At 39.6% G+C, this 17,269-nt stretch overlaps 2 protein-coding genes across 2 annotated transcripts; both read right to left on the bottom strand.

Moving 5' to 3' along the window:
- Positions 1-5,532: 5,532 nt before the first annotated feature.
- On the bottom strand, positions 5,533-11,373 carry LOC146235949 (uncharacterized). The gene is made up of 4 exons (XM_084687694.1): positions 10,869-11,373; positions 8,484-8,663; positions 8,080-8,241; positions 5,533-7,783 (listed from the first exon to the last, which is right to left on the bottom strand). Exons 2-4 carry the CDS (start codon positions 8,659-8,661, stop codon positions 7,374-7,376), a joined length of 750 nt encoding a protein of 249 aa, XP_084543820.1. The 5' UTR covers positions 8,662-8,663; positions 10,869-11,373; the 3' UTR covers positions 5,533-7,373.
- A 155-nt stretch (positions 11,374-11,528) lies between these two features.
- On the bottom strand, positions 11,529-15,014 carry ddrgk1 (DDRGK domain containing 1). Its single transcript, XM_084687689.1, has 9 exons — positions 14,774-15,014; positions 14,293-14,448; positions 13,345-13,469; positions 12,978-13,079; positions 12,772-12,894; positions 12,500-12,538; positions 12,357-12,413; positions 12,226-12,274; positions 11,529-11,794 (listed from the first exon to the last, which is right to left on the bottom strand). Exons 1-9 carry the CDS (start codon positions 14,859-14,861, stop codon positions 11,634-11,636), a joined length of 900 nt encoding a protein of 299 aa, XP_084543815.1. The 5' UTR covers positions 14,862-15,014; the 3' UTR covers positions 11,529-11,633.
- Between the last annotated feature and the right edge of the window lie 2,255 nt (positions 15,015-17,269).

Below are 17,269 nucleotides of genomic sequence, written 5' to 3'. Positions count from 1 at the left end.
TAATGTAACTTTATCTGTTTCCAAAAGCCATTGGTTAGTTGACATAAAATAAGGCCTTAGAAAACTAAGCAAGACAAGTTACAATCAACTATGGCATATCCGTTTTTTGACAAGCCTGTGGTGGATGAAGGTGCTCAGATTAGACAAAGAGCGTTTATTCCACCAGCCCCAAGGGTCTTCAGAGACAGAAGTAATGCTCCCTGACCAATATTTGTGGCAGAAGTATAGGTTCAGCAGGCCCCGCATAGTTTATCTAGATAGATTTAATTGTCATTCTTAAAAATACATAATATATATATATATATATATATATATAATATATAAAATTTCACTTTAGCAACTCTTAAGGATGGCAATGAACACATAAGAGCAGCCTACCATCCTTTGTAGAAAGTAGTAGAAAGGAGGGTAGTAGATTGCAGTCTATGTAGGTGGGCCTAGACTATGTAGTCTGCTGGAATCACACACAAGGAAGCAAACCCACTGTAGCCAAGCCTTGACACTGTTCAGTCTGTCTGCATCTGTCTATGTCTTTGCATGTGGGACGTTCTTGAACTATACCAGGAAATATGAAGGGTATACCTTGCTCTAAAGCAGTACCTGAATATTATCATCAGTTTTTCTGGTAATATTGAAACAAAAAGAATCAAGGAGACTTTTTATTCAATTGTATAAAGTATTTTCATTGTTTAAAGTAGCCTATATGTTGACAAGCCTCTATATTACCGCTCCTCTGGCTTCCCCAATATTATAGGTGCAATATACTGTCCCCATGGGTGTATCAAGGCCCATTGGAAGACTCAGGGGGGTGCTTGGTGCCCCCATGGTTGAAAGTGTTCCTAAAATGCCCTAGAGTGGTAAAAAATTAGACCAAGTGCCCTACTGTCTGCCATTCACATTGTGAAATATGCTTGAGTGCCCAGGATGCCCCACGCAATAAATGACAGTGTGCCCCATAAATGAGTTCCTTTATAGTATAAAAAATGTGATGCAGTACCCTATAAGGTGCCCTTATTATGGCCTAAATTGGACTGTTACCATGCCCTTACTTCCAATGGAAAAGGGTGCTTTTATGAAGTGCCCTTTTATGCTGCCCCTTCATGACAGTGTCCCAAATGTTGCCCTGTCCAAAGAAGACAATTAGATGCTGTGCCCAACAGTCTCCCCTAATGTTCCCAGTAGGGCATGCTTTCCCAAAGTGAGGCTGTGACAACACTTGGCACAGCCACAGTCTGTCACTGTCCATGCTCCCTCTGGATCTGTGGAGGCAGACTATGTTAATTGGAAATACTCGTAATACAATAATGATAGTCATGCTGAGCAATTTTAAATGACTGTTCTGCCAAACAAAGTGTGCAGTTTGGGTCACCTTCTGATCTAAAAAGTCAGTGCTGGATCTGTGCAATACTAGTCATTTCAGTGAATCCCTATTTTAGTCATGATTATCTTTCCCTTTTATCTTAAAGCTCAGCATTTAGCCTATCAGTTAATAAATGCGGGTGGCAAAGTTATTTCGTCGTCGTCGTCGTCATCTGCCGCTTGTCCGCAAAGTTATTTTGAAGTCATTTTTTGTTTTGTTCAAGATGTGAAGACAAAAACATTATTAGCCCACATCAAGTGCAATTAACCATGTCCTTCTTCAGTGTTTTGAATTTAATCCTACAATTTTCAATTGCTGCCACGTTCTTTTTTGGGCTATTATTCTCAATCTCCTGTTGAGAATATCGGCCATAGGCTAGCCTTTCAGAACGGTTTCAGACAGCTCCTCAAATTACGCTAATTATCAGTAGGCCTAAATGCATATATATATAAATCTAGATATCTATATATATATATATATATATATATATATATATAGATATATATATATATATATATATATATATATAGATAGATAGATAGATAGATATAGATGTATAGATATATATATATATAGATATATAAATATGGTGGGTCTACAATTACGCATGTTAACGGTCGTAATGGTTTGACAAGTTGTCTCCCTTGCGATGTTAATTGCGGCAACATCGCCCTTTTTGGGGACAACTCCCCAAAAAATCAAAAATCAATTTACGCTGCTGAAACAACACCCCTCTGCTGCTTTACGCTTTACTTTTTGTGACATAACTCCTCTTTTCGACAATCGCCTGATCTGGGCTGCACAGTCTAAGCTTATTGAGGTCTAGCTTGAATTAGCGTTGCCTGTTAGTGGAACGGAACGTTAGTGGAACGGCTTGAGGCTTAAGTCTAAGTTGACGTTTACCTAAGTGATACTTAAGCCCAATTTATACTTTTGAAAAAGGTCGTCGACAGAAATGGCGTCACGGTCGACACTTTTAACCGTCGCTTGAAAGTGTTGCCTACCAGGAGAAATTTCTACTGGCGCTGATGTTGTCACATAGTGTCGTGCAAGTGTGATTGACTAGATAGACGGCACGCGTTAACAGCATTGTTTAGAATTTTCAGTGAACACTCAACAGCTTTTTAACCCTTGTGCTGCCTTCGGGTCACATGACCAAAAGGTTCATAACGAACCATCGTTGTGTTTACCCAATTTTACCCAATACAAAAGCAAATAAAAATAATTTTCTTTTAACCTTCGCAATGTGGGGGGTCTGAGACAGCCCAACGGTTAAAAGAAAATGCTTCACTTTGTTTTTGTATGTGGTAAAGTTGTCGCAAACGAAAGTGGGTCACAATGACTGATGGGTCAGAATGACCCGAGGAGAACACAAGGGTTAAGATGGAAGGAATAAAGGAGATTGGCAGAGCAAGTTAGAACATATCCACCCTTTATAATGCCTCTCAAAACTAGCTACAGCCATTTTCTCCGATAGACCACCTAGGCTACAAAGCGTAAACAATGTAACCATAGCTATGTGTTCGCCGAAGTATAAATGCAGCAGCCTAAGCGACACTTTTTTTTTTTGTCGGCGACCATTTCAAAAGTGTCGGCGACATAAGTATAAATTACGCTTTATTCGTGTTAGCGCAACTTGCGTTAGCGACGTTGATGGAACAACCCCCAAGGTGACTCCTTGTTAAGCCAAGATGTCACGCTATAACCACAAACCAGCAAGTCCACACAGCCATGACAAAGGACCAACCAAAGAACGGACCAGCAAAAGCCAACAAACCAACATGTCATTTTCTTAGGATAAAAAAAAAATGTTAGTCATGTCCTAGAAATATGTCTAGTTTTGCCTGTACAGCACTTCGGTGAACATAAGTTGTTTTTAAATGTGCTTTATGAATAAAGTTGAGTTCTCTATGTTTGTATTGTGACAATTTTATCCCCCCCCCCAAAAAAAAAATCAGTTGATGTTGACTTTGTTACCTTTAGCTATGCATTGATATTTATTGTGTTACGTTTCATGTTTTAGCGTCTGTTGTTTTGTCACCCATTCTATTCAGTAGGTGCGATGGGCAGCTGTGGAGCAGTGATCAGGCACCACCTCCAGATTTATAGCTAATGTTCATTTAGTTACAGTTTGTGTTAATGTTGTAAATGTGTATATATTTTGTATCCATCCTGTACACTAGGAGCAGTGAGCAGCTGCAGAGCATTGACCAGGAGAGAAGCTGAAAGTTGAACTGTTAAACAGAAGAAGAAGTAGGCTATAGTTGTAACAACAATATTATAGTTTTAACAGCTGAAATTATAGTTGGGATAGTAATATGAGTTGCAGATGTAGCCTATCATTGAGTGCGTTTACTCTTTCGTAGAGTCTTTCGTAGTAGGATTCAATGTTTTGATTGAATGAAACATACAGCAGTTGTAGGGCTGATACAGGAAGACACGGCGACACTTTGTTGCAGAAGGATGATGGTGCACGTTTTGTCCGTGGACCATACAAGGATTAATAAAAAGAATCATGTAGACGTGTTTGAGTAATCACATTACTAATTACACATGTAAATGTAGTAATTGTATTATTGGCATAATCTTACAATTGCTATTGGGTTTCTCATCATGGTCAAGTGAACGCACTCAGTGGCGTAGTTGAACAAAACAGTAGCATTAGCATAGTAGTTAGCAAAAAAGATATTAGCAGCATCTTCAGAATTAGTAGTTGTGGTGTGGCATAAGATATAGCAGTATCAATAGTGGTAGTAGTTGTGTTGTAGTGCTCTTAGTCTTTTAATGAGACGAGTTGACTGAATCTTGTCTTGTGTCTCCACTAATCAGCTACTACCAATCACCTGTGTAAGAGACAGGCGCTTGTTTGTGTGGTTGCCACGGTGATGGTGCAGCTATGGCTGCTAATGTGCTGAAGGCAGAGACTACCAGAAATTTAGCAAGAATCCACACCTCAAACATGTTAACATAGATGCAAAACTATACGTCCGATAAAAAAAATAAAGATATTTTCCGAGACCCAAGACTCTGCCGAAACCAGAGATGGCCTTTATATGGCTGTGCGTTCAGAAATACGACTATAACGGCAGTTTATAAATCTTGTTATTTTTTGTTTTCTGTGACGAATTTGTCACCACATTTGCATTGGACTCTATGGGGCGAGAGTTGGACTTTGTCTTGCTTTCGTGGGGCTCTGAACAAATATGTAAGTATTTTGGATTCCACAGACAACTGTCTACAACCAGCACAAAATTAGCTATCTATTGATCCAAAAACGAAGCATGAAGAGCGAAAATTGTGGCAATGCTGGCAAACTAGAAATATGTTTTCAACGACACCCGAAGCTTCCTTCCTCTCTAAGCGATTCAGTCTGCACTCTGGGCTTTCTCGTAAACACCCATGTAAATCTCAGAAACGGTTTGAAAAAGTCATGACACGTAATCAGTGATATTGAAAAAAGTTGAATAGATATCAAAAAGCTGAATAAATAAAAAAATTGTTTATGGTTTTGTCAACGTTTTAAAGTTTACATGGTGGCTCTAGCTGAAAGATTGAGGAAGAAGAAGGATTTGGAAGTTGAAGAAGTTTTAAGAAGTTTGAGAGGATTTGAAAGAAAACTCCATTGGAAACCCATGTAAAAAATATTATGAATATTGATTTATATTAATTCAAGCATAAGAGGTACAAAGCTGAAAAGTCATAGCAGTCATAGCCTGAAACTGCTGAATTTTTTGATAGCTGAACGGTTTTAATAGCTGAAGATTTGAAGGCGCTGAAAGGTGCCGCGGAAGAAATAGAAGAATAAGAAGTTGAATAAGGATTCAAAGAACAATACTTGGAATGCTGAAGCAGCATTCCAACAATAAGTTGAATAAAGATTCAAAGAACAATACTTGGAATGCTGAAGCAGCATTCCAACAATAAGTTGAATAAAGATTCAAAGAACAATACTTTGAATGCTGAAGCAGCATTCCAACAATAATTTAAATGGACCTGTAGTTGTTACAAAATAAACCTGAACTTGTCCAGAATTTCAAGTGTGCTTTTTAAAATACTTGTTATTTGTTTGTGGAAATCTGATACCTTTTGCGGGAGACACTTATCTATATGATGCTTAAAATCATTTTGAAAATCAAATATCCATTTTAGATGGAAAGATGGAAAACTGGACGTAAGTTTTGATGGAATTTTATTTTCAGAAATTTCACAAATTTCATGTCATAAGGTAAAACATGTTCTTTTAATCACATTCCCATATCTTTCTGGTTACTCAAGGCTATTTTTCTGTCACTTTGGATGAGTAATTTGTATTTATGTTGCCTATCAACTGGAAATGTTGGTTGTATGGTTTATTACAAAATTAAATATCAACTAATGGTTGCTCTCCAGGAATTATAATCCTAGTAATCAGATAACGGGACAAGTTGACCAACAACCTACACACATTTTCTTTGCTGTCTTAAACCAATGTAAAAACACTGAATGGTTGATACAGTAAACAGTTGAACAGTAAACACCAGGAGCCTAAACTATCTAAGAAATAAGTTTCAATGTGCGGTATTCCAGACTAACACTATAGTTTAATTAATAAATAAATCACACAGAAAGACAATGACAAAATATTGAACATTTCAAATTGGAAACTTGGACACAAGAGTAGGAATACTTGGACCATTCAAACTCCAGCCATAAGACTAGGAAAAGGCAATAAAGCCTAGAGTTGTTATCAGTCAATTTACCAATACCAATGATCTACTTTTATAGGTGAGCTCCTTCATTTGTACCTTAACAGTGTGAGAAGGTGAGTGGATTCGGATAAAAATAAAATCAACGCACCATGCCACAATACCTGTAACGCTTGTTTCACTGGCTGCCATCAAGTATACAGTATGAACAGTTGGGTTTTAGATAGTTTGTGCTATTGAAGTAGACATGGATGTTTAATTAAACTAGAAAGCACACTGATATACAATATGTACACTACCAGTACATTTTCCCATGTGTCCAAACTTTTGACTGGTACTGTACACATAAGCACACATACAGATACACTCATACACACACAAGCAAAACACAGGTTGGAAGTGTCACATTCAACATAATTTGCATACATTCTATAATATATGAAGTACCACTCAATGAATATGAAGTAACACCAGCAGCAATAACAGCAAAATAAAAACAAACACTACAGAAGACCATATACATTTTCTCCCAAAAGATTTAAAGCTTACCTAAAACACAGGTAAATCTTCAATTTAAAACTCAATTTATTTCTGTCTTCCAGAGGGTAAATGAAAAGTGCCACACTGGAAGACTGTGCAAATGCTGTAGTTTCACTGTCATTTTCACAAAACCACCTGTGAAGACAAAACTGAAACATTTCCTTTTGGGCTGAACTCAGTGCAGGGATATTTTCTAAATTGTGAGGACCATGAAAAAAGGTTATAACGTGGGATATTTTCATGGTTACACACAAACTGTCCAACATCAATTTACACCTAATCCTCAAACAATCGATCTTTAAATTCAGAAAATAAAGAATCTGTTTCTGTATTATATATTTTTTTTAACAGGTGCACTTATTTTCATGTAGGTCACTTCTTTACAAATTCCAATTCAATAGGTACTTTCATATTTCCTCTAAACTACTGTAAACACGATCAAAACCTTTTAAAAAACTGGGTAAATAGGTTTACATTTCGCTATTGTATTTAAATCCCAGATTACCATCATTCAAAGTAATAGACAAATAAAGCTTTAAACGTAATGTTTTGGGGGTGTTTTCTCGGGATTGGGGCTGGATTGCACCTGAGGAAAATGGGGGTAAGTGACCAAAATAAAACTAGTATGGAGATCTACACTGCTACAGCAGCCTTCATTTTCAGTGCAATGGTCAACATCCAATAGTAACTTCTGCCCGTGACACTAAAACTCCAGTGGTCACTAGCACACCTGATGGTAAGACACCAACCATGAGGCTAATTGCTGTTGGAGGCCATTCCAAAGGATCTCACTCTAGGAACACAACCCTCCACTCCTGTCCTATCTCTGCCCCCTGAGCAGGTTCTCTGGGTGTGAGGGGCTCTGTGTTGCAGTCCTCCTCCACCGCTGTGTAGCCCCCGTGGGTGTGGTCAAGCTGCATGTAGCCTAGGCCTTTGATACTGATGATTGAGGCCATGCCCGAGAAGAGCAGGCCAAGCACTGCAATGTAGAAGCTTTCCCCTGGATATGGCTGCATGCCTGATGCTGCCCCTTCCCTATCACCTCTCCCTCTATCCCTGGTGGGGTGGCCCAAGCCTAGTCCCCACCTGGGCCCCCAGTCCCGTAACCACAGCAGACCCAGCTTGCCTTCTTGCAGGTTATGGTGGATGATGTACAAGCAGGTCCCACACACTCCGAGAGCACATAGGAGGAGAGACACTTAATAGAGAGAGGAAAAGAGAAAATGGAACACATTATTGACTCCTTGAGAATGGAAGGGAGAGCTCAACCAACCAGCCTACAATGTGCACAACCAACCAACCTACATGGTTAAAAGTATGACATATGTTTTGCCATCTAAAGGATGCTTCTTAAAAGTATTTAGATTATCACCTCCTCATAATCAGAACATGTTCAGAATAATATGAGCATATTGTGGAGGGAGGATGTTTAAACGAAGGCCAGTGAAACAAAGATAATTAGATTAAAAGGTAAGACAGGAGTTCAGGGGATACCTGTTGTGATGTGGAGGGACACCACCAGCCGTGGGTGGGACATTCCTCCCCCTATGAAGTCCAGCAGGAAGGAGGAGCTGGAAATTAGGACGGTGCTGTAGCACAGAGCAGCCAGAACATAGAGTAGCCACATCCCCCAACTGTTCATGCCACCCAGGGGACCTGCGGGAGACAAGACACAGATTATGGGCACATTATGGCTCTGGCGAGCATGCATGTACACCAACACAGATCTATGCTTAAGTTATGCACTAACAAAACGATCATTAACTCACTCGCTCTAACAAAAAAAGCAAACACTATTCAAAAAAATAAATAAATCTATAAATAATCACATAAAGCACATTATATTACCATATGTTGGCGTGCCACCCATAACGTGGTCTTCCTGCACACATTCCTACCTGTGTCTGTGAGGTTCTGGCCAGCATGTAGAGTAAAGGCCACTCCATAGATGAGCCGTTTACCACTGGGGTCAGAGCCGTTTCTGACCTGGATCCAGTTAGGGTCGGCTATGGACGTACACAGTGACACCAGTGTGAAACACTGGCACACTGCGGCCGGGGACATACTAAGAGTCATGTCTGGACAGCAAAGAGGAATAAGCAACAACTGAATTAACTGGCCAAATTGTAAAAATGCAGAGTCCGCCAAATGACTTAACTGAGAATAACACTTGTGGACACAGTCAAATTGATAGTTATTCATGAATTGCTTTTCCCTAGCCTGACGTTGTCATACTCATTATTCTAGTCAGAATGTGAGTCTGAAAACTCTCCATTGGGCTGTGACTATGGGGCGTGTTTCAACCAAACTCGTAAAACAAATGCCTCTTCGCTCAATTGGATAGACCTACAACCAATCAGAGCAACGTAATATGTTGTTTGTTGAAAACGAATTCAACCCAAGGGCTCTTTCGTGACGTTGTTGATTACTTTCCTGTTGATCATCTGTCCATCATCGTATAAAGCCCGCCCTGGCAATTTCATTGGTCCGCCCAGATCCTGGTTTTGTATAGGCTGTTTATCAATCCGAAGAACGCTGAGAACGCAAGTACATTCTTTTGAAGAACGTTCTTGCAAGCGTCCTTGCGAGAATGGTCTTGCGAGGACGCAAGGACGGAGAAAGAATGGAGATGGTTACGGTTTTCCTGGACTCGCAGCATTATGATAACCCTGACTAATTACAAAAACTAGATAAAAGCTAAAAAATGGTTCCTCTACCTGTAATTCTACGTTTTCTGTAGCCCTTGTTAACTTACAGTACCTTATGTTAACTAGGTTATCGAAAAGTCGGAGCAGATTTATAAATTAGGCGTTTCATCAATAAAATAAGAACATTTTCAGCAACTACACTGCCTATTTCTCGTCACATTTTAATTAAGATGCTGATTTACATGTAGCCAGGCTCTGACCTCCTACGTACTTCCGCTCAATTTGGATTTCGCTTCAGTAGTAGGTCTGGGAGCTAGGCTCTGAAGTCGGTTTCTAGAAACAATTTTTTTGTAGGTCCAATCAGCGAACAGAGGGAGTGGCTGAGAACTATGACGTTAATGTTGCGCACTAGTTTGAGTAGTTCAGTAATGGCGGCGGAGAAAGATGCGAACGAAACTATTCTGTGGTTGTGGCAGCAACGCTGGCGAATATCCATAGGATCAAGCCAGAGCAAGAACATTCCTTGCTGAGTTTTGTTGGTGGCCATGATGTTGAGGTGGCCCTCCTCCCCATGGGGTTCGGGAAAAGTTAGATTTTCCAGCGACGGCAGCTAGCTCCGTTACAGTAGTGGTGAAGGAGTTGGCTAAGGCAAACGCTTGCAATTGGTTATGGCAAATCAGAGTGGCTCTGGGCGGATCCAATAGTTTTAAACTTCAACAGAGGACCCGCCTTCAAGGAAATTGACGTTTGTCAATGGAGAGATCCCAGACCCTCTGTACAAATGTAATGTACAAGGGTCTGGTTAGGACCAGGCTAATTTACAAGTACCGTTTAGCTGAAATATGAAAAGTAAAAAATTACAGTTGTGAGGTTTGTCAGCCTCGCTTGACATCTTGCAATGACTTCTGGGGAATCAGAAGAGTTCTCGCTGGTCAAGTCACCATTCGATGCATCATCGATAAAAGGGGCGGATCAAGAACATTCCCGGGTATTTTTGGCGTTCTTGGTGACTTGTGTTCTTTGGATTGGAACCGTACTTGGGCAATGAAAGCTGACGTCAAACGAGTTCGCAAGAACACAAGAACGGAAAAAAACGAGGATTGATAAACAGCCATAGTTGTTCCCAATACGAGACCCTCGACCCAACTTCCCGACCAGGCGGGGCGAAGTTGGGCTGGCAGCCAGGCTAGCTTTTCCCAAGTCTACCCAGACAAGTTTGGAAAAACACCCAAAGCCTGGAAAGGTTTAAATTGCTGTAGGCTGTACCCTTACTACAGACAGCTTTATACAGAGTGCAGTTGGTTATGACATCTCATTGTAGGCCTACACTAATTAACGACCTACCTACCAGATACAAATAATGAGTTAACAAGCAAATACAATAAAATAAAACAAATTTAAAAACAAGCCAGCTATGAAACTTCATAGCCAAGATAGTTCATGACATCTCAAACCAAGGGAAAATTTAATTGAACATAGGCAGCAGTTGACATGACACTCGGCTATGATGAAACTGAATTTTTGAATGACGTTTACTATAGCTACGTGGAAAAATATTTTAGTCTAACGTTTCATGCACGCGCATAACACACCAGCTCTCTGCCATGGTTTAACTGTCGCTACTCATTTACTTACCCGCCCAACATTAATAAGGAATTGCCAAAATGCTTCTAACCATTCACGTTTGGCTGGCCACACTTATCGTCCGACTACAAGATCCTCGCCAATGAACAGGATATTTATTTCATTTTGCTTGCTAAATCTTCTGCTTCCGGGACGACCGGAAATTACTGACACGAGCATAAAGGCCCTTGCATACTGAGTGCAACATTTTCTATGCGTTTCTCGTAAGTCAGCCTCAAAATTCGGTGGCTCTGAAAAAAAATCTAAAAATGCAGACTATGGATTCGAAAAAGGCAGAAAATCAAACCCTATACAAACTTTTTTCTGACGGACGAAAGTTTCGGAGGCAGTGTGTAAGCTTGATTGACATAACGTGAGGTCGTATTTATTTTATAACGTGCGAACATTTCGGACTCGGTGTGGCCCTAACTGCATCCAGAGAATGTTATATAGGGCTCTGCTGCATCTCAACAATTAAAGGGCCACTCATTATCCTGACTATACAGGCATTTCATTTAGTAAAACCGATCCTTCAGATGAATTATAATACATTTATATAAAGCAGCCTACTATTTTAAAGAGAATTCAAAAAGCAAACGATGCCTAGCAGGGTGCCACAATCTAACAATTAACATGTATAGAAATATGCAGAATAAACAAATGAGCATAATGTACTGATTTACACAATTTATCCAGTTTATGGTAGTGTGCCATCATAATTGAAAGGGGTGTTTCTCAATACATGTGTATGTGTGTAGGAGTTTCTGTAAGAGTCCATCAGGCAGTGTTGTGTATCTCGGGTATCAGGTTGATGAGAGAGTTGCTGGCTTGGGCCAGGTCAGTTATGGAAACTCTGCCTCTCTGTCTGATGAACTGTGCAACAGCATTCATCTCTTCTGGAGTGATGAAGATGAACTTCCCTCTGTCGTCAATTACCCCTACATGAGGATCAGACAAAGTAAGACAAAGCAAAGAGACATGGAAACAAAACGTGTACATTTGATTTAAGTTGAAACGTAATAAATGTACCGTGAGTGGTTGATACATGGGCATCCATCATTAGTCATGCAGCCAAAATACACTACATTTACATTTATTCATTTAGTAGATGCTTTTATCCAAAGCAACTTCCAAGAGAGAGCTTTACAAAGTGCATAGGTGACTGATAATAACAAGATATCCCCAAAACATTGCGAGTAACCAAAACATGAAGCACATATTGTGAACAACCAAAATAAGTGCCAAAGGGAAGAACCATAAGAGCATGTCGTTAAACAAGTTACAATATATCACAGCAAGTACAAAAATTATTACACATTATTTTTCTTTTACCCCCCACCCAAACATACACACAAACGTACATACTCACCAGTGATGGAGCCATCAGCCAGAATATCCTGCAGTCTTGAAATAGCATCCTATATACAAAAGTTAAAGTTTAGAGATTGGAGTTGACAAAGTATGGAAACCTGTCACAATAAATGTTATGTTTAAACTCACCTGTGTGCGCAGTCCAAAGTGTGAGGCCAGGTCTTCCAGCAGTACAACCTTACAATCCTAGAATAGGAGAAAGAGCATGTGAAATCCCTGTAGAAATCCAAATGGGCAATGGGTGTAGTATCATGCCAATACCCAAATCTTACTTTGATGTGCTGAATGAACTCTTGGAGAAGGTTTTGTGACTGGAAGTTGGGAACACAAAATTGTACATGTACAAGTGTACATTCAGAAAATGTACACCAACAGTTTGTAAAGTAGAAATACTAATCCACACACATGGTTCTATATTACTCTTATAAATAAACACTTAATAACATTACAGGGCGATACAAAAACTCCTAGTCTTTTCAAACTAGGCTATAGACAATTTAGAAGTTTATAAATGAGTGTCTGAAGTTAAAGTAATTGGGTTAACCTCTTGCTCTGTGAGCTCGTCAGCCTCGCCTTGCTCCTCGACAACGAAGGACTGTTTAAGGAACAGGTACTCCTCTTCCTCCCTCTTCTCCTGTTCCTCCTTGGCACGTAGCTCCTCTTCCTCCTAAATAACAATATAGACGAGTCGCACAAAATATGTAATATGATAACATTGTTAATTTGTGTTTACCTGTGTGTGTGTTTTACCTGTCTCTGCTCCAGTATTCTCTCCTTCTTGTCCTCCTTGCGCCTCTCCTCCTCTCTCAGTTCCTGCGTTCTCTTCCTCTCCTCTCTTTCCTCCAGTTCAGCCTGGGAACAAAACAGCCAATCCAGTCAGTCAGAATAGAAATATCCCAATCCAAGAACCTTCTACTCTGTATAAGTAAAGGGGATTTAATGTTACACATACATGTATACTACACCTAAGTTGAGTGGTCACTAAAAGTTTGCATTGAGAGAAAAGCTAATTAACTGGATGCATAGTTGATAACACTGACATGTAAAGGATGTTTTACAGTATGCAGTGGTCAACATGTTTTACCAATGCCATTAGGTATAATATCTGTCCACACACCTCTCTCTGGGCCCGTTTTGCTTGCTTCTCTTCTAGCTTCTTTTGCTTTTTGGCTCCTATTTTCCCTGTGGCCTGGGACTGCTGCTCTGCCTCCTCATATTCCTCCTCCACCTCCACTGGACTGTCTGGTTTGGGAGAATGTATTTATCAGGTTATGGTAAGGATGAATGAAGTACCAATACCTTTATTGTATACATTAATTATTGCATTATTGTGGTACTTGAGTGCATCACCTACTGTATGTGGGAGGATAGTTACTCTATTGCTGTACAACAGGGGTTTTCAACTGGATTTGTCCCAGGGACCACTATTCTTACTAGAAAGTAATCCGCGGCCCACTGATGTGCCTGCGCGCACGCGCCTACGTGTGTGCATGTGGATAGAAGGAAGTTTTAACATTTGGTTTTCCATGTTGCTTTTATTTATAACCTCAAACAAATCTAGATATATCTACTTAAAAACCTCAAACAATATACATACAACAATATACAATGTTGGACTGATGTCAACATAGGCTCGTGTCGCGGACCCCCTGCAATGCAGCGGACCCCCGGGTAAAAACCCCTGCTGTACAACATTAAAGCAGCAACATTAAAGCAGCAATACTATAGCCGCATTTGCACAGCATGTTCCAATAACTACTTTTTGAGGAACTTGAAGGTTCATGCAGCCGTCCCTCAGCCTGTATGCCATGTTATGTTCCACAACCCAAACCGAGAATGTGCTTCTACAACGAGCATATATGCTTATTAAGGCCTGGACTTTGTAATCGGTTCAGCTATCGTCTGTTGTTTTCATGTTTAATATTTGTGCGCTTGCAGCGAGAAGGTTTCAGCTGCAGATGCAGTACGAGTGTACTATATTATAATTGTATTTATTTCAATAGTGGTGGAATAGTTGGAATTGCTCTGGGATGGAAACGCGGCGTATGTGTGGCTTGTGCAATACCATTTTCTGCTGCTTCTCTCTGGGCACTATTGGCCATTCTGTTGGCCATCATCCTGTTGAGGTTTCTACGGCGACGGAGCCTGTTGGCACCTTCCTCTCCCATCTGTTGTCGACCCACCACCTGTGCTGCCACCTCCTGTCTAGTCTCATGGTTATCTGCATAGATAAAAAGAGAGGGAAGGGAGAGAGAGAGAAGAGCAATTGCCAATCCCCTCCCAGTGTCTGTTACTTTAAAAATGTAACATGTCTTACATTACGTAATACAAGTGGACAGGTAGCTAGTACAGAGTGGAAAAACTGACGCATTTGACAGGTTTACTTGAAAACATAGCATGTTGTTAACAAAAAATGCTGCTAACAACAAAGCAGCAGTTGCTACAACTTAGCTAGCACTACCCAAATGAAAAGAAAAGTATTATAAACTTCATTGCCATACTACAACTTCTAGCTATTAGTGCTAATAACGTGCTTTCTACTGTACCTTCCTCTGTCTTTCCACGAACCTTCACTGCAGAGACAATGAGTACAATAAGGATTGCGACAGCAACAAAATACAGCACAATATCCATTGCAAACGTTCAATGTTGACTTGATGATCTGAAATAACTTTAAAATTTCACACAATCTCAATTTCTGATGAGGCTCGTCTGCTGTTTCAGCAATTCCAAAATACTATCACGTGATAGTCTTCTTTTTTTGGTTTGTCGGTCGCAGCCAACTGAAACGTGCATACACCGCCGTCTGCTGTGCAGGAGTGTGTGGCCATTCACGGCCTAAAGCCATGTAAAGAGAGAGCAGAAAGAGAGAGCCAGAGAATGTCTAATATGCAATAGTAGTATATTAATCAGTGTAGGCTGAATAATCTCATAGAGTTCATATAACTAGAGTAAGCTATTTTTGTCTTCCAAGATGGCGTCCCCATTCATTTCTATGAAAAGTGCTCAGTGGCGCAGTGAGGCAAGCGAGAGCGCGAGACAGGACAAGGCCATCTTTCCACTTCCGTGTCTTCCGGTCTAGCTTTAAACAGTGGCTCTTTTTTTCCCTAGCTCCAAGACCTCGTGCACGCTTGCAACTAGCTGTACACGTCATTTTTTTCTTCGTGATATGAGTATGATTTACAACGCATTGTATTGGATGAAATAAACTGTTAATATGAACAGCTCTGTCGTTGTTCTCGCCAGGCAAAGAAAGCTTAATAGTTATTTTGGTAACCGAAATCTTCCATTATGCAGACTTACCATAGCTTACTGTCAACTTTACATTCAAACGAAATGCCCCAAAATTCACACTGCCTTCAATTTCACATCAGTGTCGAAATGCGACCTGTGTTTTACATGCCCAACCTAGAAAACCAAACGTCTATTAATGGATATAACGTGATCTAACAAGACGTGTTATAATGTAATAAATAAAAGCTTGAGAAGTGTATCTAATATATACTTTATTGAACATTTGCCTTTGAAAGGGGCATGTTCATAGAACCATAGGCTAAGACGTTTCCATCAGATGTAAGTGGGGGTGAAACATAGTCCCACAAAATCAGTCTGGCTCGATGACACAATCAAAAATAGAATAATGGGTGTGTTTAACAAAAGCTTCTGAAGGCAAGACTAATATTATTTAAATATATATCATTTCCTATTGTGGTTAACAGTTAAAGTATTAATCTTCGTCTTTGCTCCAGATAGACATGTCAACAGTCTATGCTCGCGCTTAATATAATATATTTGCCATCATGTCATGAAAGTTTTTACGGAAAATCAAATCTGTTTGAAAATAAAGGGAATAAACTATATTAACAACATTTCATGTAGGCCTATGTGTGACAACGATTTGCTAAACTTGCTACAACAGGGCAGGCAACTCAAGCCATTTCTCTCTGTGCTCATTCAATATAAGTCTATGGCTCTTTCAGCTCTATGTAAATCGGCTATCGGCCGATGTGAACATTTGTGCTCGTGCACTGTTAGTATCCACAGGCACATTTGCAGGCAACTTTTCTTGACGTAAGCAAATAAATGGGCTGCTAGTTTACCCATTTTGGATTGGTTTTAAATCTTAGCAAAAATTTGGAAAAATTATTCTATGAAAAAGCTAGTAGTATGAGACAGGTTCGAGAATCGAACAAAAATTATTGGCGGAGATAGTTTTGTAAATGTTGACTGGAGTTAATAGAATAAAAACAACCGGAAGACACGGGAACCTAACCGTAAATGCAATACCACCTACATCCACCGGGGCCGTTGCTTCAAGGCGAGGGGCGAGGGGTGGGGGCTTGGTTGTACTACAGCACTTACCTTTAAAAAAAAACAATCCAAATTTTGGGGAATATTTTTTGCCAAAAACGTTTAATAGTTTTATCATTAAATACAGTTGTGCCTTTAAGCTTTCCTCACAAATAACTAATCTTCTGCTGGTTGTACTACAGCACTTACTTTTCAAAAATAAGCATAATCCTCATTTTGGGGAATATTCTTTCGCAAAAAACGTTTAATAGTTTTATCATTAAATACAGCTGTGTCTTTAAACTTTCCTCACACATAACTACTCTTCTGCTGGTTTTACCACACCACTTAAATTTAAAAAATTGGAATAATCCTATTTTGGGGGAATATTTTTTTCCAAAAACGTTTAATAATTTTATCATTAAATACATTTGTGTCTTTAAACTTTCCTCACACATAAATCGTATTATGGTGGTTGTATTACAGCACTTGCTTTTCAAAAATAAGCATGATACCAATTTTGGGGAATATTTTTTGCCAAAAACCTTTAATAGTTTTAATATTAAATACAGTTGTGTCTTTAAACTTTCCTCAAAGATAACAAATCTTTTGCTGGTTGTACAAGAGCACTTACTTTAAAAAAATAAGAATAATACCAATTTTGGGGAATATTTGTTGCCGAAAACGTGTATTAAGTTTATCATTAAATACAGCTGTGTATTTAAACTTTACTCACACATAATTACTCTTCT

The sequence above is a fragment of the Hypomesus nipponensis genome, chromosome 22, assembly GCF_054491055.1.
Source record: "Hypomesus nipponensis isolate SF chromosome 22, ASM5449105v1, whole genome shotgun sequence".
Lineage (NCBI taxonomy): Eukaryota > Metazoa > Chordata > Actinopteri > Osmeriformes > Osmeridae > Hypomesus > Hypomesus nipponensis.
Note: the sequence above shows the minus strand (reverse complement) of the source record. Positions and strands in the feature narration are given on the sequence as shown.

Coding starts and splice junctions, on each gene's coding strand:
- LOC146235949 (XM_084687694.1), bottom strand. CDS start 8,661: ATGACTCTTAGTATGTCCCCGGCCGCAGTGTGCCAGTGTTTCACACTG. Junction 8,242..8,483: donor CCAGAACCTCACAGACACAG/GTAGGAATGTGT, acceptor TGTCTCCCGCAG/GTCCCCTGGGTGGCATGAAC. Junction 7,784..8,079: donor GTCCCTCCACATCACAACAG/GTATCCCCTGAA, acceptor CTCTCTATTAAG/TGTCTCTCCTCCTATGTGCT.
- ddrgk1 (XM_084687689.1), bottom strand. CDS start 14,861: ATGGATATTGTGCTGTATTTTGTTGCTGTCGCAATCCTTATTGTACTC. Junction 13,080..13,344: donor CAAAACGGGCCCAGAGAGAG/GTGTGTGGACAG, acceptor TTTTGTTCCCAG/GCTGAACTGGAGGAAAGAGA. Junction 12,275..12,356: donor ACTTTGGACTGCGCACACAG/GTGAGTTTAAAC, acceptor TTTTGTATATAG/GATGCTATTTCAAGACTGCA.